This window comes from Panthera onca, chromosome E3, assembly GCF_046562875.1.
Source record: "Panthera onca isolate mPanOnc1 chromosome E3, mPanOnc1 haplotype 2, whole genome shotgun sequence".
Lineage (NCBI taxonomy): Eukaryota > Metazoa > Chordata > Mammalia > Carnivora > Felidae > Panthera > Panthera onca.
Window position 1 is genome coordinate 18537946 of NC_138354.1, and position 22044 is coordinate 18559989.

General features: G+C 44.4%; 1 protein-coding gene and 1 non-coding gene across 2 annotated transcripts; one reads left to right on the forward strand and one right to left on the reverse strand.

Annotated features, from left to right (window-relative positions):
* Positions 1–4196: 4196 nt before the first annotated feature.
* LOC132689814 (U6 spliceosomal RNA) lies at positions 4197–4303 on the reverse strand. The gene has a single exon (XR_009615163.1). It is a non-coding gene; the product is annotated as a U6 spliceosomal RNA (small nuclear RNA).
* A 10096-nt stretch (positions 4304–14399) lies between these two features.
* On the forward strand, positions 14400–17609 carry LOC132676797 (zinc finger protein 785). Its single transcript, XM_078440447.2, is given in 8 exon segments — positions 14400–14412; positions 14549–14686; positions 14839–14952; positions 15985–16121; positions 16124–16241; positions 16244–16330; positions 17139–17313; positions 17551–17609. Coding segments are annotated over 7 exon segments (717 nt in total). The 3' UTR covers positions 17249–17313; positions 17551–17609.
* The last annotated feature ends 4435 nt before the right edge of the window (positions 17610–22044 follow it).

Sequence of the window (22044 nt, forward strand, 5' to 3'; positions counted from 1 at the left end):
ATTCTTCTAGTGTTCCTGGCATTTCTTGTGGTTCCTTCTAGTGTGTACACGTAGGAATTCCTTCTCAGTGTTTCTTGTGAAATGTACACGTTTTCCCAGATTCCAAGAACAATCCATCAAGAAACTGGGAAAGTGCAAAAAATGTATCATAATTCTCCTGTGAGCTAAAGCTTAACAATAAACATAGAGAAAGAAGGTGCTGGTTTGGAAGGGGTCATTAAAAGCAAGAGCAGGAAATGCTGACTGTGCAGAGTTGAAAGTGAATGTCAACACACCTGTGAAAGGGGCAGGAGCAACTAGAATAAAAGATATCACAACAGGGGCGCCTGGATGGCTCAGTCAGTTAAGCATCTGACTCTTGATTTTGGCTCAGGTCATGGTCTCACGGTTTCTTGAGTTGGAGCCCCGAGTCCCCGCGTCAGGCGCTGACAGGGTAAACCCTGCTTGGGATTCTTTCTCTCTCTCTGCCCCTCTCCCACTCATGCTCGCTCGTTCTCAAAATAAATAAATAAATAAAAGCTATCACAACAGGATCAGGTAATGTTACCTGTAGCTGTGGCCACGTTGGAAGCCTGTGTTCCTGGTCCTGTCTGCTGCTAATCAAGGGTCATTCTTGCAAATAAAGTGTTATATTCACAGGATACTTTGCACAAATCTATAAATGGTGTTAGAGAAATAAGTTTTGGAAGCAAAATAAGTTGGTCTCTTTAAAAAAAATTTTTGTTTAAATCTTTATTTTTGAGAGAGAGAGAGAGAGAGAGAGATACAAAGTGCAAGCGAGGGAGAAGCAGACAGAGGGGGAGACACAGAATCTGAAGCAGGCTCCAGGCTCTGAGCTGTCAGCACAGCGCCTGACGCGGGGCTCGAACTCATGAACTGTGAGGTCATGACCTGAGTGGAAGTCAGACGCTCAACCGACTGAGCTACCCAGACACCCCAAAATACTTTTTTTTTAAATTAAAAAAAAATTTTTTAACGTTTATTTATTTTTGAGACAGAGGCAGAGCATGAACGAGGGAGGGCCAGAGAGGGACGGAGACACAGAATCCGAAACAGGCTCCAGGCTCTGAGCTGTCACCACAGAGCCTGACGTGGGGCTCGAACCCACAAACCGTGAGATCATGACCTGAGCTGAAGTCGGACGCTTAACCAACTGAGCCACCCAGGCGCCCCCCAAAATACTCTTAAAGTACTGTGAGAGCTACAAAACTGTGGACTGTTGTGGTAAAATATACATAAAATTTACCATCTTAACCATTTTTAAGTATACAATTCAGTGGCATTAAGTACATTCACAATGTTTTATAACCTGCCACTATTTCCAGAACTTCTTCATCATCCCACAGACACTATGTACCCATGAAGTAATAAACAAATACGTGAATGTTGCATTTGCAATTTTGATCGTTATTACCAAATTGCTTTCCAAGGAGGTTGTATGAATTTACACTCCCATCAGCAATATGTGGGAGTGTCTCTACCACCTGTGAGAACACAGTGCGTCATTCATTGCTTCATTCAACAGATATTTTGGGCAACTGCCACAGGCCATGTAATGTCTGCCCTCATGGAGATTCGAGGCTAAAGAAAAAAATAAATAATGTCAGGAAGCGGTCAGTGCAGGATGAGGGGATGAAAGTGATGAGGGGGATTATTTTGGGACAGGAGTGTCAACAAACTTTTTTTTTAAGATTTTATATTTTTTAAAGTTATTGCTACACCCAACATGGGGCTCAAACCCACAACCCGGAGGTCAAGAGTCGCCGCACACTCCACTGACTGAGCCAGCCAGCTGCCCCAGCAAACTTATTTTTTAAATTAATTAATTTTGAGAGAGGGGTGGGGGAGAGAGAGAAGAGAGAATGAGTGGGGTAGGGGCAGAGAGAGAGGGAGAGAGAGAATCCCAAGCAGTCCGCCCCATCAGTGCAGAGCCTGATTCGGGGCTCGAACTCAAAAAAACTGTGAGATCATGACCTGAGCCAAGATCAAGAATCAGACACCTGGAGCACGTGGGTGGCTCAGTTGGTGAAGCATCCGACTTGAGCTCAGGTCATGATCTGGTTCGTGAGTTCAAGCCCCAAATCCAGCTCTGTGCTGACAGCTGGGAGCCTGGAGCCTGTTTTGGATTCTGTTACCTGTAGCTGTGGCCACGTTGGAGGGGCCATGTCTCTCTCTCTCTCTCTGCTCCTCTCCGGCTCGAACTGCCTCTCTCAAAAATAAATAGACGTTAAAAAAAGTTTTTTAAGGGGCGCCTGGGTGGCTCAGTCGGTTAATCGTCCGACTTCAGCTCAGGTCATGATCTCACAGTCCATGAGTTTGAGCCCTGTGTCGGGCTCTGTGCTGACAGGTCAGCGCCTGGAGCCTGCTTCGGATTCTGTGTCTCCCTCTCTCTTTGCCCCTCTCCTGCTCATGTTCTGTCTCTCTCTGTCTCAAAAATACCTAAAAACATTTAAAAAAATTTTTTTTAAGTTTTTTTTTTTAATATAAAAAAGAAAAAAAGAGTCAGACACTTAACTGACTGAGCCACTCAGGCGCCCCCCAGCAAACTTTTTGATCCTTACTCATCTGATAGGTGAAAAATACTATCATTCAATTTTAGTTTGCATTCCTCTATTAGGAGTGACTTTTAAAAAGTAGGCTCCACACCCAGCGCGGAGCCCAAGGCAGGGCTTGAACTCAAGACCCTCAGATCATGACCTGAGCCAAGATCAAGAGTCAGACACTTACCCAACTTAGCCACCTAGGTGCCTCTGATTAATTTTTCAAATGCTTTAAGAGATCCCTGTATTTTCTTTTACATGAATTGTCATTTATATTATTTTTTTGTTGCTAGTCGTTGTCTTCTGCATTTGTAGTTTTTAAAAAATTTTTAAAAATTTACAGTCAAGTTAGTTATCATAGAGTGTAACAGTGATTTCAGGAGTAGATTCCTTAATGCCCCTTACCCATTTAGCCCATCCCCCCTCCACAACCCCTTCAGTAACCCTGTTTGTTCTCCATATTTAAGAGTCTCTTTTGTTTTGTCCTCCTCCCTGTTTTTATATTATTTTTGCTTCCCTTCCCTTATGTTCATCTGTTTTGTATCTTAAATTCCTCATATGAGTGAAGTCATATGATATTTGTCTTTTTCTGACTAATTTCGCTTAGCATAGTACTCTCCAGTTGCATCCACATAGTTGCAAATGGCAAGATTTCATTCTTTTTGATTGCCGAGTAATACTCCATTGTATATATATGCCACATCTTCTTTATCCATTCATCCATCGATGGACATTTGGGCTCTTTCCATACTTTGGCTATTGTTGATAGTGCTGCTATAAACATTGGGGTGCATGTGTCCCTTCGAAACAGCACACCTGTATCCCGTGGATAAATGCCTAGTAGTGCAATTGCTGGGTCATAGGGTAGTTCTTTTAATTTTTTTGAGGAACCTCCACACTGTTTTCCAGAGTGGCTGCACCAGTTTGCATTCCCACCAGCATTGCAAAAGAGATCCTTTCTCCACATCCTTGCCAACATCTGTCGTTGCCTGAGTTGTTAATGCATTTGTAGTTCTTAAATAAGGAAATTAGTCCTTTGGGATATAATTTGCGAATATTTTTCTTAATTTGTCATTGTATATTGACTTCTTTTTAAAATTATTTTATTTTTAAATGTTTATTTATTTTGAAAGACAGGGAGAAAGAGCCAGTGGGGGAGGAGCAGAGACACAGAGAATCCCAAGCAGGCTCTGCGTGGTCAGTGCGCAGAGCTGGATGTGGGGCTTGAACTCAAGAAACCATGAGATCACAACCTGAATAAAAATCAAGAGTCAGATGTTTAACTGACTGAGCCACCCAGGTGCCCCTTTTTTAAATTATTTAAAAATTGAAAAAAAAGGTTATTTATTTTGAGAGTGGGGGGGGGAGGAGGAGGGGGAGAGAGAGAGAGAGAGAGAGAGAGAGAGACCCATGCAGACTCCAAGCCCTCAGTACAGAGCCCCACTTGGGGCTCAACCCCACGAACCATGAGATCATGACCTGAGCTGAGATCAAGAGTTGGATGCTTAACTGCCTGAGCCTCCCAGGTGCCCCTATTGTAAATATTTTTCTAGTGAAATGTTAGTTTTCATTATTCAGTGCCACACGTTGTGCTTTGACTCATATTGTTTCCTCCAAGTTCATCTGGGAAGGGTGGCGGTTTGCTGGGGAACCGCACAAAACATGGAATACTTCACAAATTTGCTTGTCATCCTTGAGCAGGGGTCACGCTAATCTTCTCTGTATCATTCCAATTTTAGTATGTGTACTGCTGAAGTGAGCCCTGTATGCCTATTTTTAATCTAAAATGAAAAATACTTTTGGGGTGCCTGGCTGGCTCAGTTGGAAGAGCATGCGACTCTTGATCTCTGGGTCATGAGTTCGAGCCTCATGCTGGGTGTAGAGACTACTAAAAATAAATAAACAAATAAAACTTAAAAAAATGAAAAATACTTTGAATTTTGGCCCTTGATTCCAACTGTTATAATTTCCCGGATTTTAATATTATAAACAAAACATTTGTTAGTTGTGCTGTAGTTGATTTGGGGGTACTGTAACTCAACATATAATTTCCCACCTCAGTGTCCAGGTTGTACCTTGCTTACTCTATCATGTTTTATACTTCATAATATTCTTTTGGTCCTTAAAAGAAAAAAAAATCATGTAGGAAAACGATGTGGAAAAAAAGAAACATGATGTGAGTAGCAAAATTTATATTTTTCTTTTTTAAAATGTTTATTTATTTTTGAGAGAGAGACAGAGCATGAGCAAGGGGGGTACAGAGAGAGAAGGAGACAGAGCGCGTGAGTGAGTGAGCAGGGGAGGGGCAGAGAGGGAGACACAGAATCCAAAGCGGGGCTCCAGGCTCTGAGCTGTCAGCACAGAGCCTGACATGGGGCTTGAACCCATGAACCGTGAGATCATAACCTGAGCCAAAGTCAGCTGCTTAACCAACTGAGCCACCCAGGTGCCCCCATTTTTCTTTTCTAGCCAATACTGGGCCCCTCTGTTCTGTTGCTTTTTCTTCCTCCACCTCCTTTCACTTATTCCACACTGCATAGCAAAAGATTAATGGGTGATAGTGATACAGTGCTTGTAAGGAAGGAACTTGCCATATTTCTTACAACAGACATTGTTGGACTATTTGCCAAGCACACTTGACTCGCTGGGGAACTTTTGTACTTTTTCTTGCAGGAAACACAGCCACCTTTGGAACTATAGTTTTCTTGGCCTTTGGGAGCAATGATGACTTCAGTTGGCAGCAGTGGAGCAAAGGAATCACTGATCTATCAGAAACTGGACGCTTTGTCATTTGGTGGCAAACAAGAGACAGGAATAATGCTAAACGAAATAATAGCAAACCTCTTAGGGTTGATATAGGTACTCACCTTTTACTTTTATTGTACACAGTATTTTCACAGGGACTTGCTAATGCATTTAAAAGGTTTTTATCTTTTGGAGGAAAAAAATAACCCAAATCTCCATACTATAGGCACAATAGAAGGACCTTACAACATTTGCACGTTAAGTCATTATGCTCCCATTTAGGTCACAGCACAGGCCACTCCCCAGCCACCGAGGGAGGAACTGATTAAATGGGAGAAATTTATTAAATAAGAGAAAATAAAATTTCCTTCTAGAAACCTTTACATTTATGATCAATTGATTTTGTTTCTTTCTTTTTGAAGTTGGCTCCACACCCAACAAGGGGCTTGAATTCATGACCCGGAGATCAAGAGTTGGATGTTCTTTTTTTTCCAACGTTTTTTTTTTTTTTATTTTTGGGACAGAGAGAGACAGAGCATGAACGGGGGAGGGGCAGAGAGAGAGAGGGAGACACAGAATCGGAAACAGGCTCCAGGCTCCGAGCCATCAGCCCAGCGCCTGACGCGGGGCTCAGAGCCTGACGCGGGGCTCAGAGCCTGACGCGGGGCTCGAACTCACGGACCGTGAGATCGTGACCTGGCTGAAGTCGGACGCTTAACCGACTGCGCCACCCAGGCGCCCCAAGAGTTGCATGTTCTACTGACTGTGTCAGCCAGGTGCCCCTATAAGCAACTGATATTCAACAAAAATTCGAAGACAATCCAAAAAGTGAAATAGTCTTTTCAACAAAGGGTGGTGAAACAACTGGATATCCACATACAAAAGAATGAAGCTGGATCCCTATCTTCAACCACAAACAAAACTTAACTCAAAGGAGCGCCTGGCTGGCTCAGCTGGTACAGCATGTGGCTATTGAATCTCGGGGTCATGGGTTCAAGCCCCACACTGGGGATAGACATTACTTACTTAATTTATTTATTTTTGATAGACAGAGAGAGAGAGACAGAGCACAAGTGGCGGAGGGGCAGAAAGAGAAGGAGACACAGAATCCAATGCAGGCTCCAGGCTCCGAGCTGCCAGCACAGAGCCCGATGTGGGGCTCGAACTCACAAACCGCAAGATCATCACCTGAGCTGAAGTCTGACACTTAACCGACTGAGCCACTCAGGCGCCCCGAGATTACTTTAAAAAAAAAAAAAAAAAATCTAAAAAAAAAATTAACTCAATATGGACCATAGACCTAATTGTAAAAACTAAAACTCTTAGAAGGCGGTGCCTGGGTGGCTCAGTCAGTTGAGTGTCTGATTCTTGGTTTTGGCTTAGGTCATGGGCCATGGAATGGAGCCCCGTATCAGGCTCTGCGCTGACAGCAAGGTGCCTGCTTAGGCTTCTCTCCCTATAAGTGAATGAATGAATGAATGAATAAGGAAATAAACACTCTTAGAAAAAAAACATTGGTGTCAATTTGCAATCTTGGGCCAGGTGGTTTGGTGTTAATTTGGATCTTGGGCCCTTTTCAAGTTTATTTATTTATTTAGAGAGAGAGGGAGCATGAGAGGGGTAGGGACAGAGGGAGAGGGAGAGAGAGAATCCTAAGCAAGCTCTGTACTGTCAGCACAGAGCCTGATGCGGGGCTTGAACTCACAAACTGTGAGATCATGACCAGAGCTGAAACCAAGAGTTGGATGCTTAACTGACTGAGCCACCCAGGTGCCTCTGGTCTGGCAATGGTTTTAGATGCGACACAAAAAGGACAAATGACAAAAGATATGCACTAATTAAATCAAGATTAAAACTTGTGTTTCAAAAGATACCTTGGAGAGAATTAAAAGACAATCTACTGAATGGGAGAAAATATTCCCAAATGAAAGGGATTTGAATCCATAAACTCTTACACTGACGCTAGACAAAGACATTATAAAAAAAGAAAATTCTATGGGGCGCCCGGGTGGCTCAGTCGGTTGCACATCCGACTTCTGCTCAGGTCATGGTCTCACAGTTTGTGAGTTCCAGTCTCATGCTGGGCTCATTAGCAATGAACAATCCAGAAAGGTAATTAGGAAAACAATTCCATTTATAATAGCATGAAGAAGAATAAAATACTTAGGAGTAAATTCAAGTAAGGAGGCAAAAGACTTGTACATTCAAAACTACGAAATACTGCTGAAAGAAATTAAAGACCTAAATAAATAGAAAGATATCCGTGCTCATGGATTGGAAGACCTAATATTGTTAAGATGCCAGCAATACCCAAAGAAATCTACAGATTCAGTGTAATCAAATCAAAATCCTAAAGGTGATGACGTTTTGAGAGAGGTGGTGGTTGCAAAACATTGTGAATGCTCTAAATGCCACTTAATTGTACTTTAAAAATGGTTAATCACAGGTGCCTGCCTCTGGCTCAGATCACGATCTCACGGCTCGTACGTTCAAGCCCCGCGACGAGCTCTGTGCTGACAGCTCAGAGCCTGGAGCCTGCTTCGGATTCTGTGTCTCCCTCTCTCTCTGCTCCACCCCGCCCCTCACCCTGCTAAAAAAAAAAAAGCATTAAAAAAATTTTTTTTAATGGCTAATCATGCTTTGTCTAGGCAATATGCAGTTTGCTTCTCTTTTCTTTTTCTCCCAACATTTTATTTTGAAAGTTTTCAAACACACAGTAAAGTTGAAGGAATTTTACAGTGACCACCCATATATTTACCACCTCACCTCATTCTAGCATTAACATTTTACCATACTTGTACTTGCCTTATCATGTAACTATCCATCTCTCTACCAGACCATTTCCTTTTTTGATGCACTTCAAAGAAATTGTCAACATCAGTACACATGACCCCTGAACATTTCAGCATGCACACTATTAGCTAGAAGGCAATAATATTTGCTTTACATATTTTTTAGTTAAACTTACATAGAATAAAATGAAAATAAATTTTAAGAATTTGCTAAGCTGGCACAAAAACAGACACATAGACCAATGGAATAGAATAGAAACCCCAGAACTAGACCCACAAACATATGGCCAACTAATCTTTGACAAAGCAGGAAAGAACATCCAATGGAAAAAAGACAGTCTCTTTTACAAATGGTGCTGGGAGAACTGGACAGCAACATGCAGAAGGTTGAAAATAGGCCATTTTCTCACACCATTCACAAAAATAAACCCAAAATGGATAAAGGACCTGAATGTGAGACAGGAAACCATCAAAACCTTAGAGGAGAAAGCAGGAAAAGACCTCTCTGACCTCAGCCGTAGCAATCTCTTACTCGACACATCCCCAAAGGCAAGGGAATTAAAAGCAAAAGTGAATTACTGGGACCTTATGAAGATAAAAACCTTCTGCACAGCAAAGGAAACAACCAACAAAACTAAAAGGCAACCAACGGAATGGGAAAAGATATTTGCAAATGACATATCGGACAAAGGGCTAGTATCCAAAATCTATAAAGAGCTCACCAAACTCCACACCCGAAAAACAAATAACCCAGTGAAGAAATGGGCAGAAAACATGAATAGACACTTCTCTAAAGAAGACATCCAGATGGCCAACAGGCACATGAAAAGATGTTCAACGTCGCTCCTTATCAGGGAAATACAAATCAAAACCACACTCAGGTATCACCTCACGCCAGTCAGAGTGGCCAAAATGAACAAATCAGGAGACGATAGATGCTGGAGAGGATGTGGAGAAACGGGAACCCTCTTGCACTGTTGGTGGGAATGCAAATTGGTGCAGCCGCTCTGGAAAGCAGTGTGGAGGTTCCTCAGAAAATTAAAAATAGACCTACCCTATGACCCAGCAATAGCACTGCTAGGAAGTTATCCAAGGGATACAGGAGTACTGATGCACAGGGGCACTTGTACCCCAATGTTTATAGCAGCACTCTCAACAATAGCCAAATTATGGAAAGAGCCTAAATGTCCATCAGCTGATGAATGGATAAAAAAATTGTGGTTTATATACACAATGGAGTACTACATGGCAATGAGAAAGAACGAAATATGGCCCTTTGTAGCAACGTGGATGGAACTGGAGAGTGTGATGCTAAGTGAAATAAGCCATACAGAGAAAGACAGATACCATATGTTTTCACTCTTATGTGGATCCTGAGAAACTTAACAGAAACCCATGGAGGAGGGGAAGGAAAAAAAAAAAAAAAAAGAGGTTAGAGTGGGAGAGAGCCAAAGCATTAGAGACTGTTAAAAACTGAGAACAAACTGAGGGTTGATGGGGGGTGGGAGGGAGGGCAGGGTGGGTGATGGGTATTGAGGAGGGCACCTTTTGGGATGAGCACTGGGTGTTGTATGGAAACCAATTTGACAATAAATTTCATATATTAAAAAAAAAAAAAAAAAAAAAAAAAAGAATTTGCTAAGCATACACCCAAACCTCCATCAAGAGATAGAACATCACTATCACCCTACAAAGTTCCCTCATGGCCTTTCCTAGTTAAACCCATTCCCCTCCCTCCAGAGACTACTGCTCTAATTATGTTGCCACTACAGATTCAATTACGCTGTCATAAAACATCACATAAATGGAATCCTAAGTGTGTGTTCTTTCATGCAGCAAAATGTCTTTATTGCTTCTCTTTTAGATCTTCAATTCTAGAATTCAGAGCTAGGAGAGTGCTCACATCCCCAACACAGTATTTGACAAAGCTCAGAAATTGCTATTCATTAGTGTTACCTGTGTTAGTTCCCCACTGCTACTGTAAGAAATTACCAAACTAAGAGGTTTAAAATAACACAAATTTATTATCTCACAATTCTGCAGGTCAGAAGTCTGAAAATAGGTCTTCCAGGACTCAAGTCAAGGTGTCAGCAAGGTCGCATTCTCCAAACTCTAGAGAATCCATTCCTTGCCCTTTCCAGCCTCTCGAGGCTGCCCCGAGTCCTCGATTTGTGGTCCCTTTCCAGCAACGCGTCACTCCCACCTCTGTTTTTGTTGGCACATCTTCTTTGACACTGATCTTCCTGCCGCCTCCCTCCCTTTTTGTTTACATAACTCATTTATTACAGGCTAGCAGTGTTTCAAATGAAGAAAGACTCCTCCGGTCCTCAGAATTCACTGTGACAACGGAAGTGGTCTTGTAGGTCCAGACACCACCGGCTACTCTTTTCATGCAGGCACTACGATGCCAGATCCCCACAGTTCACGTCTTCACCCTTGTTTTGCCACAGAAGGAGCAAACGTACTTGGAGTGCTGGCTTATTTCAATTTTCTTCACCATTTTCCTGAGGGAGGCAAATGGGTCCTGTATTTACCGACAATTCTGACCTTCTTGGGGCATTTTAGCCATGTCACTGCAAACTAGGTCTGAGCCCAGAGAGGACCCTCTTGCCTCCCTTTTATAAGGATCGTTGCGATTACATGAGACCCCCTGGGATAATCCATGATAGTCTTCCCATCTCAAAATCCTTGGCCTAATCACAACTGCAAAGTTCTGTTTGCCGATGTAACATATTCACAGGTTTCAGGGGTTAGAACATGGACATTCTGGGGTCCACTATTCTGTCTGCCATGTCACCTGAATAAATAAAAGACCTTAAAACCATGCTTCTCAAACCGGGTAGCCTGAAGATAGAAAAGAAATATGGTACATATTCTGGATACGCTTCTTATGGATTTGGGAGACAATTTTACTAACTTAAATTAATAAATGGCTTAAAACACTAGACTTCCCCTCTGAGTCAGAAATTCTGCTTCTATGATTTATTCTACAGACACGCTCATATATGTGCCTAAAGAAGTATATCTAAGGCGGGGGGCAGTGCATGTGTGGCTCAGTTGGTTGAGCATCTGACTCTTAATTTCAGCTCAGGTCATGATGTCAGGGTTCCTGAGTTCCAACCCTGAGTCAGACTCTGCACTGACAGCGCAGAGCCTGCATGGGATTCTCTCTCTCTGCCCGCACCCCAACCCCAACCCCCCTCTCTCTCAAAATAAATAAATAAACTTAAAAAAAAATCATATCTAAGGATGTGATTACATTATTTTATGGCAGTAAGACTGGAAAAAAACTAACTGACCATTAACAGAAAATGAACTAGATAGGGGCACCTGGGGGGCTCAGTCGGTTGAGCATCTGACTTCAGCTCAGGTCACGACCTCATGGTCAGCTGTGCTGATAGCTTGCTCAGAACCCTGGAGCCTGCAGGGGATTCTGTGTCCCCTCTCTCTGCCCCTCCCCCGCTCACGCTCTGTCTCTGTCACTCAAAATTAAATAAATGTTAAAAAAAAAAATTTAATAAATTTTTAATAATTTTTTTTTAATTACAAAAAAGAAAATGAACTAGACAAACTGTTCCATCCATAGTGGAACACTATGTACGCAGCCATTAAAAAAAGCAGATCTATATGTACTGAAATTGAACAATCTGCAAGGTGCATCAAGTGAGAAAAGAAAGCAAAGTGAACAGTGTGTTTATTATACTACTTATGAAAGGAAGAAAATGTATCCTTTCATGTACCTAAATTATCTCAGGAAGGACACAAGAAACTGGCAATAGAGGTTGTCTCTAGGAAGGGGGAAGGGGAGGGGAGTAGAGGAAGGAGACTTTTTTTTGTTTTAATTGAAGCATAACACACATATGTAAGTGTACGTACAGGTCAATTTTCACAGTCTGAACACATCTGCGTAACCAGTGCCTAGATCAAGAAACAGAATATTGGGGTGTCTGGGTGGCTCAGTGGGTTGAATGTCCAACTCTTGATTGTGACTCAGGTCATGATCCCAGGGTTGTGGGATTGAGCCCCATGTCAGGCTCTGTGCTGGGCATGGAGCCTGCTTGGGATTCTCTCTCACTCCTTCTGCCCCTCCCCCTTGCTCACAGGCATTCTCTAAACAAAAAGAAAAAAAAGAAAGAAAGAAACAGAATATTACCAGCACTGGGGCGCCTGGGCAGCTCAGTTGGTTAAGCGTCTGGTCATGATCTCATGATCTCAGATCAGCTCAGGTCATGATCTCGCGGTTCCTGAGTTCGAGCCCTGAATCAGGCTCTGTACTGACAGCTCAGAGCCTGGAGCTGCCCTCAGATTCTGTGTCACCCTCTCTCTCTGCCCCTCCCCTGTTCATGTTCTGTCTCACTCTCTCAAAAATAAATAATAAAAACATTAAAAAAAATTAAAAACAGAATATTACCAGCACTTTATTTTTAAATGTTTATTAACTTTTGAGAGACAGAGCGTGAGTGGGGGAGGGCCAGAGGAAGAGGGAGACACAGAAACTGAAGCAGGCTCCAGGCTCCACACTGTCACCACAGAGCCAGACGAGGGGTGCCAACTCACAAGCTGTAAGATCATGACCTGAGTTGGATGTTTAACCAACTGAGCCACCCAGGTGCCCTGCTTTATTTATTTACTTCAAAGTTTATTTATTTTTGAGAGTGAGAGAGAAGGCACACGAGCAGGGGAGGGGCAGAGAGAGAGGGAGACAGAGGATCCCACGCAGGCTCTGTACTGTCAGCACAGAGCTGGACATGGGGCTTGAACTCATGAACCATGAGATCATGACTTGAGCCAAAATCAAGAATGGACACTTAACTGACTGAGCCACCCAGGCACCCCTACTTATTTATTTTAAAGTAATCTCTACACCCAACGTGGGGCTCAAATTTATGACCCTGAGAGCAAGGCTCCACTGACTGAGCCAGTCAGCCACCCCATTATCAGCACTTTACAAACAAAAAGCTTGGATTAGTTTTGCCTGTTTTTATATTTTATGTAAATTGAATCACATATTACATACTATTTTTGTGTCTGGCTTTTTTTGCTCAACAGTATGTCTGTAAGATTCATCCATATTATGCATGTAGTTCTAGATTATTCATTCTCATTTCTAAATAATATTCCATGAATAGTATTCCAATGATTTATTTATTCATTCTTCTACTGTTGTGAATAGGTTGTTGGCTACTGCAACTAATGTTGCTTGAACATTTGAGTACGTGTCGTTCAGTAAACCTATGTATGCACTTCTTCTGATTATGTGAGTAGGAGTGGAATTGCTGGGTCATAGATAGGCATGCAAATCTTTAGCTTTAGTAGATACGGACAGTTTTCCAAAGTTGTACCAATTTACACTCCACCTGTAGTATAAGAACGTTCAACATGTTCAAAAGTTACTTTTGACTATGCACTCTATTGAATTTGACTATATTATGAAATAGAATGCATATCCACATGAATTGTATAGCTAGATTATGTCTTCAAAGTGGTTTCACTGTACGGATGGACAGCTTTTTGTTATATCCGCAGAACTTTCCTTCTCTGCTCCCATGAATACTACTTGGTTGGAAAAGTTTGAAAAACAGATTAAGAGGTGATTTGATTCATTTCCCAGTTTGATTACTCATTTATGAGCTGTAATTCGAACACAAAATTTCTGATCGAGACAGGGTACAGTAAGTGCTTAGCTAAGCACTTGGCTGAACCTGGGAGCCAGATGATTTTGAACCTGCTTTCTGTCCCTCAGCTGCTGCGTCTGTGAAAGGCAAGACATCTGTGACCTCGGGGCATGGGCCAAATCAAATACCGGGTAGGAATCGTTTCCGCAGCTCGCCCGGGCTAGCCCTGCCCAGGGTACCCAGAGCAGGTTGGGGCAGGCCAGCCCTCACTTCCATCATCTCCAGTTTTCAGCCTTTGGCTTTTACTCACCTTCAAGCCCGGGACATCTGCACCTGCTCGTAACAGGTCTCATGTAAGTAGAAGGCAGTAACCTCAAACCGTCAAAAACACTCTTTTAGATCCTGTCCCGGAAAAGCCAGGTCAAAAGAAAGCCTACTTAAGAAGAGAGAAAGAAAGAGAAAGAGCCTACTGCCTCTCAGCGCGCGCCACCTTCCAGACAGGTCGCTCCTTCTCCTCAGCCTTTCAAATAGGCCGCTCTGGAGAGACCAATCACAGCCTTCCTTCTTCCCCTAATCGCCGGCGCCGTCCAATCAACGTACGTCATCTACGACTTGCTGCCCTGCAGGTCCAACCTCCCTTCTGGTTTTCCCCTCGGTGAGGAAGGGCAGACCGGAAAAGCAAAGGAGGTTGAGGCCGAAGAGGCGCCATGTTGGTTAAGGGCAGGGCCGTGGCCGTTCAGGACTTTTTCAGAAGAAAGCTAGCAAAGCTCTAGCGTTTTCACATCTTCCAGAAGCCTCTCTTGGCGTAGCACTGAAGGGTTTTTCCATGACGCCTCCCGGGGAGGCCGGGCGTGAGAAAGCAGCCCTGGGGTCGTGAACTTCGCGGACGTGGCCGTGTACTTCTTCTGGGGGGACTGGGGGTGTCGGCGGCCAGCGCAGAGCGCCCTGTACCGGGACGTGATGTGGGAGACGTACGGCCGACTGGGCGCGCTCGGTGAGGCCCGGCGGTCCAGCTAGGGGGAATGACGGGAAGGGGGGGGACTGATGTCCCCAGATTCGAGTGGGATGGAAGTGTGGGGCACTGAGGAAGCAGCCTCATCCTTCCCTCTTGGGTTCTCAGCCGAACCCAATGTTTCCCCTCCGTAGGATTTTCAGGCCCCAAACCCGCTTCTATTTCTTGGGTGGAAGGAGAGGTGGAGGCCCAGGATCCAGAGGGTGAGACCCCAGCAGCTGTCATCAGAGACGGGGGAAAGGTAACGGGTGGGTACTTCACTCAAACCCAGTATTGGCACCTCTTAGACGCCCGTCCCCTAACTCGAATCTATAGCACACACTGTCCCCTCCAAAGCCCCATCGCGTATCCCTAAACCTCCTCTCCAGAAGGTTCCAATCTCACTGCAAAATGGCTCATAGAACAGCTAAATAGCACTACTTAATCATACTGGGAAACCCCAGTCTAGTACAAAATAGTGCTTGAGTTGTCAGGGCAGCAAAAGGAAAGGAGAAACACACACCTAATTTGATTTTTCTTGTGTAATAAAATGAAGATAAATGTTCCTTTTAGGTATTAATATGTGGACCACAATGCAAGGATAATGTCATTCATCAGAGATTCTAAAATAAAACATGTTAGGGTTCTTGGGTGGCTCAGTCGGTTAAGTGTGGGACTTTGGCTTAGGTCATGATCTCCTGGTTCAGAGTTCCAGCCTCGAGTTCAGCTGTGTGCTGAGAGCTCAGAGCCTGAAGTCTGCTTCAGATTCTGCATCTCCCTCTCTCTCTGCCCCTCTCTCACTCATGTTCTGTGTCTCTCAAAAATAAACATTAAACAAACAAACAAACATGTTTTCTCTGCTGTCACGTCATAATAAATGCTCGTTCCCAGGTCTTCCTGTGGAACCTGGAGTACAGTCCAAGTGTAGACTATTTGATGACATCCCCTTACTGGGGTTGGCCCAAGGGAGGTCATTTAGTGGCTGTTTTGCAAAGGGGTCATAAATAGTTTCAAGGTTGTAAGCTCCACAAAGGCTGAGACCATCACCACCCTCAGTGCCTGACAGAGTAGGGGTTCACCTCTGTTTATCTCCAGCTTTCAGAGCTTTCATGTGTTAACACCGTCCAGATGATGAAATTTGCTTTTACTCCAGGCTAGCTTTCTGGGTTTGATGAGGCCCCAGTCTCGAAGAGCCCCAGTCCAGCAGACTGCCGTATATTCAGACATTCATGCTGCTTCCCAGGTCAGGCCACCATATGGAATATACTAAGTTTGAAGTTTTATCTTTTATCCTGTCTCAGGATCCGGGGATGACAGTGAGGAAAAAGAACTGAACAAGAGTCCAAAACAAAGAGACGTGCATGAGGAAGTGTCTCTCGAGGAGTGGTTACCATCCAGCAGGCCACCTGGCCCCAGTCACAAAGCCACCTGCCCAGAGCTCTACTGGACTCTGGGAAGAGCCCGATCTAGCCTTGGTTCAAGGACATTACAACCCACAAATCACCCTACTCTTGCCCAAACTGTGGCCACAACTTCAGCTACCCCTCCCTCCTGGCCAACCTGGGGAGCGGCCCTGCCAGTGTGACCAATGCCAGGCTCGTCTCTCCCAGTGCAAACATCTGCTCCAGCATCAGCTCGTCCACACAGGTGAAAAGCCCCACTCTTGCCCTGATTGTGGGCAGCGTTTCCACCAGAGGGGTTCCCTGGCCATCCACAGGCGGGCTCACACCTGGGAGAAGCCCCCCCCCAGACTGCAAAAGTCACTTCACTTACCCCTACCTGTTGGCCATCCACCAGCGCAAGCACAGAGGGGAGAAGCCCCGACAGCTGTCCTGGCTGCAGCCTCTGTTTTGCCTACACCTCCCTGCTGGCTGGCCATCCTCAGGTGCACACATACAGGCGCACACACTGTGTGGACTGTGGCCTCCGCTTTACCTATACCTTTCTCCTCCTCAGTCACCGGCACATTCACTCTGATAGCCCGCCCTTCTCCTGCCCACGATGTGGGAAAGGCTTTAAGCGCAGGTATGCCTTGGAAGCCCATCAGTGGATCCATCGCTCCGGCGAGAGCCTGAGGGAGTAGTGGCCTGTGTTAGGGCTTTCAGAGCCGATCCCTGTTTTGGGAGGCCTCCAGTTCATTTCCGGTACTTTCCAGGTATATTTCAAGAAAGTGGGTGATGGAGCTCACAAGTGATGATTAGAGTTTTCTTTGGAAGGGAAAAGGCCAAGTTTATGCATTTGCGGGATAAGGAGTGGAAAGAAAGGAGGCATTTGAGGAAAACAAAGCTCTGAGTTCAGAGGGCAAGCTGATACCTTGGAAGGAGGCAGGAATCAAAAGCCACTTGAGGGCTGAACCCATTTTCTGAGGCTTCTGCTCCCAAGTCCCATGTGGAGTTTCTTCACTGCCAATCATTTCCCTAACTAGCTTTTCCCCCTGGGTTGTTCTCTCCCTTAGAGCATTCTGCTTTCTGGACTGTAGCTCTCCTGTTCCTCAGAGATGAGATCCTCTGGACGCAAGAGCCTATGGAAGGAGCCTGCACCCTCTCCGAGGACCCTCTGAAATAGAGGGCACACCTTGGGCCCATCCCCAGTGGGGGAAGCTCATCCAAGGATTCTTTTAGCCAGTGCAGGTGAGACACTTGGCAAGGAGACATGCAGTGTCAAGCCACTGTTGGCACTCTTTGGTTATAAGGGCCTAAAGGTGACGACAGGGAGGAGAACAGTGGCTTCAGCTGGGAAACTGCCCTGCCCTGTTCTCACTCTGTACATAGCGCACTAAAGTATCACGCTTAGCTGAAAGGTTTTTTTTCCCTCTTTTATGAATTAGTGATTACGATGTTGTGTGTTTTTGTTTTTTTTTTCCTCAGATATTCACATGTTCTCTGGATTTTACACCTTCTGAATAAAGATGTGTTCTTGGACCACAGCAGGCGGAAACAAAATGCTGGGACTTTTGTTTAAAAGAAAGAGTAGGGGCGCCTGGGTGGCGCAGTCGGTTAAGCGTCCGACTTCAGCCAGGTCACGATCTCGCGGTCCGTGAGTTCGAGCCCCGCGTCAGGCTCTGGGCTGATGGCTCGGAGCCTGGAGCCTGTTTCCGATTCTGTGTCTCCCTCTCTCTCTGCCCCTCCCCCGTTCATGCTCTGTCTCTCTCTGTCCCAAAAATAAATAAAAAACGTTGAAAAAAAAAAAATTAAAAAAAAAAAATAAAAGAAAGAGTAAATTACCGGTGATAAGGGTTGAAATCAAGGCTTAGTATCTCCAGTCTAATTTTTACTGTAACGTTTGTATGTGTCAACAGTTAAAAGGGGTCTTTGTGACCCACTTAGATCCGCTAGCCCTATTTTCGATTAGGAAACTCTTGAAGGAATAAGCAAGGAAGTGGATGGGACTAAGCATGTCTGCATGCCAGGCATGGTGCCAGGGGATTCAAATAGCTCTTTGAACAAAAGACTGCTCTCAAAACCCCTGGGTTCCAAAAATGATTATTTTCTAAAATGTTTATGTATTTTGAGAGAGAGAGAGAGAGAGAGAGAAAGCATGTGCAGGGGAGGGGCGGGGGGGGGGGGGTCGGGGAGAGAATCCAAAGCAGGCTCCACGCTCAGCAGGGAGCCTGACACGGGCTCGAACCATGACTAACAATATCACAACCTGAGCCGACATCAAAAGTTGGATGCTTAACCGACGCTTAACCACCCAGGAGCCGCCCCCCCCCCCCCCCAAATGATTATAACTGGGTGTTATTTTACCTCACCACATAGCCTCTCCTGAATTGGTAGACATGGATTCCAGGCTGGGCTCAGTCCCAAGTAGCTATGGGCCTTAAGCATGTCATTCAACCTTTCTAAGCCTCAGTTGTCTCACTTGTCAACCTCACAGGGTTGTTGGAGATAAAACGTGAAAGCACCTAGCATGTCTTCATAGTCTGAAGTGACTGAGTGCCCTCGTGTCACCGTATGACATTTTTTCAAACATTCAAAAGAGTTGTAAGAATTTTATGGTAAACACTCGCGCCCATCATTTAGATCCCACAATTAATCCAGATTCTAAAATTATGCTTTATCACATGTCGATCCATCTCTCTAGCCCCTGTCTGTTCGTTTATGCGTCGTATTTTATTTCACAGTAAGTTGCAGGCCTCATTACCCATCATTCCTCAGCTCTTCAACATAAGGCTGAGCTGTACGCAAGAAACTTCGGCGTTCCGTTATAACTAAAGCTATCTTCTGCATGTTTTATGAATTCTCATAGTCCTATGTGATCGAGATTCTGGAACAACATGTTAGTGGGCAATCAAAACATTTTGAAAGCGAGAGCATCTTTGTATTTTTATGTGTGGCAGGAAAAACAACATGACCTCAGCCACTTATGATGAAGCACAGTTTTAGTCTTGAAGGTGTGTTTCAATCCGATTAGTTAACACCCAAGTTTATTGTTTAGCTCTATCTCCTTCTTAAGTTTTCTCTATCCCTCGTGCAAAAAGAAGTGGTTTATAACATTGTACGTGAGTACACAAAAGTATTTTTTGGTCCAGGTGAAATCCTTTGTAGTTTCTCTTTAGGTAAAGTTGATTCTCTGCTTGGAAGGAGACTCCTATCTGGAGGCACATTTTTCCTTACTCTATTTCTACACTATTCATCACTGTGAGTGCAGTGAGGCCCCTCCAGGACTCAAGGTTTGGTTTTTTTTTTTTTTAACGTTTATTTTTGAGGAAGAGAGAGAGAGACAGAGTGAGCAGGGGAGGGGCAGAGAGAGAGGGAGACACAGAATCCGAAGCAGGATCCAGCACAGAGCCTGATACGGGGCTGGAACTCACGAGCCGTGAGATCACAACCTGAGCCGAAGTCGACGCTGAACCAACTGAGCTTGGGGCACCTGGATGGCTCAGTCGGTTGCGCGTCTGACTCCGGCTCAGGTCGAGATCGCGCGGTCCATGAGTTCCAGCCCCACGTTGGGCTCCGTGCCCATTGCTTGGAGCCTGTTTCGGATTCTGTGCCTGCCGCTCTCTCTGACCCTCTCCCGTCCATTGTCTGTGTCAAAAAAATAAATAAAGGTTAAAAAAAATTTTTTTTTAATTCTTTTTAATGTTTATTTTTAAGAGAGAGAGAAACAGAGCATGAGTGGGGGAGGGGCAGAGAGAGAGAGGGAGACACAGAATCTGAAGCAGGCTCCAGGCTCTGAGCTGTCAGCACAGAGCCGGACATGGGGCTCAAACTCGTGAACTGTGAGATTGTGACCTGAGCCAACGATGGACACTTAACCGACTGAGCCACCTAAGCGCCCCTCCAGGACTCAAGTTTTAAAAAATTATAAAATGAGCAAGTAACTGTTGAGGTGATATCAGTGGAAGGCACACCAAAAGCCAGAAGTATTCCAGTGAAAACCAGCAAAGGTGGGGCAAGAAAATACAAAGACGGAAAAAGGCACTAGCTTGGGCAGCAATGAATAATTTGTGAACACAAGGGGGGAGGGGCGGGGACAGCAGGTGCTAGCGCAGGCAGGACAGCCAAGCAAGGAGTGGTTCCAAGACCAGACAGTGGACTGCCATCAACAGAGAGGAGGGTTTTGTTAATCCAAGGACCAAATGGCACCTGCCTGATTGCAGGAATATTCCCAATGGGATAAAGCTATCTAGTATCTGTAGTCCAATGCCACAAACCATTAAGCTGATCCATCTCGACTGAAAAACTAGGAGGATTTTGAATCTAGGAGGCAGAGGATACAATCCAGGACAGTGGGGAAGTAAGACCCTGGACGACAGCTAAGGCCCAGTCCAGTCTGAGGGCTCAAGGAGGGAGGTTTCCTGGGTGGGGGGGGGGGGGGGGGGGGGGGGGGGGAATGGGAATTTGAGGTTTGATGCTATCCCTGGTAGTTCAGAACAACTTAAAGAAGCAGAAAGGGCAGATGATGCAAGGAGAAAGGAAATATAATTAGAAAGTTTTTAAAAGCGGGTGCCTGGGTGGCTCAGTCGGTTTAAGTGCCTGACTTCGGCTCAGGTCATGATCTCACAGCTCGTGGGCTTGAGCCCTGCATTGGGCCCTGCGCTGATAGCTTGGAGCTGGAGCCTGCTTTGGATTCTGTGTCTCCCTCTCTCTGCCCCTGCCCCGCTATTCTCCATCTCTCTCAAGAATAAATAAACATTAAAAAAATTGAAAAAAAAAGTTTTTAAAAGCAAACAATGACAATGGCAATATTACAATATGTAAATGTACCAAATCAACATGTTATACACCTTACATTTACACACTGCTATATGTCAAATACATTTTAATTTTAAAAAAGCAAACACTGACCAGAAAAGAAACATAATCACAGCATGTATAGGAAATTTCACAAATTTATTACCTCACATCTGGAAAAAAAGTGAGCAAAATGGGGCTAGAAACCAAGCAAGTATCATTGCAGGATGCTCACAAACAATTTCTAAAATGAGTCTATCAAGAAACAAGAAAAGCATATTTTTAAAAATGAAAGCTCCGGAAGAAGTGGCTAAGAGTTAAAAGTATATTGATCCAGGGGCACCTTGGTGGCTCAGTCGGTTGAGTGTCTGGCTCAGGTCATGATCTCCGTGGTTCATGGGTTCGAGCCCTGAGTTGGGCTCTGCACTGATGGTGTGGAACCTGCTTGGGATTCTCTCTCTCTCTCCCCTCCTTTCTGCTCCTCCCCTGATCCCACTCTCGCTCTCTCTCAAAATAAATAAATAAACTTAAAAAAAAAAAAAAAGTGTATTGATCCAGTTTGGGAAGATGAGAAAGTTCTAGAGAGGATGGTGGGGATGGTTAAGATGGCAGTGAAATAAGTCAGACACAAAAAGACACATGCTATATGGTTCCACTTACAGGATGTACCTAGAATTGGCAAATGCATAGACACATAAGGCAGATTAAAACTTAACCAGGAGCCAGGGTAGAGAATGGGGAATGACCACCTAGTGGGTTCCCGGTTTCCTTCTGCAGTGATGAAAATGTTTTGGGAGTAGATAGTGGTGATGGTTGCACAGCATTGTGAATGTAATTAACACCACTGAACTGTAAAATTAAAAACGGTTCAAATGGCAAACTTTATATCTTGTGTATTTTACAATTAAAAAAATAATGTAACATACAAAACCCATTAAACTGTACAATTTAAATGCAAGAGGTATCTATTGAGCTAATTTAATCTCAAAGCTGTTAAACAAAATGCCTTATACAAACGTTCACAGCAACACAAAAGGTGGAAACAACTCAAATTTCCATCAGCTGATGAATGGGTAAACAAAATGTGGTATACATGTGTCCCCTCACTTTTCAAAAGCTCCCATTAGGCCACTTCACTTTAAGAAAAACCTACGTTAAGGGGTACCTAGGTGGCTCAGTTGGTTA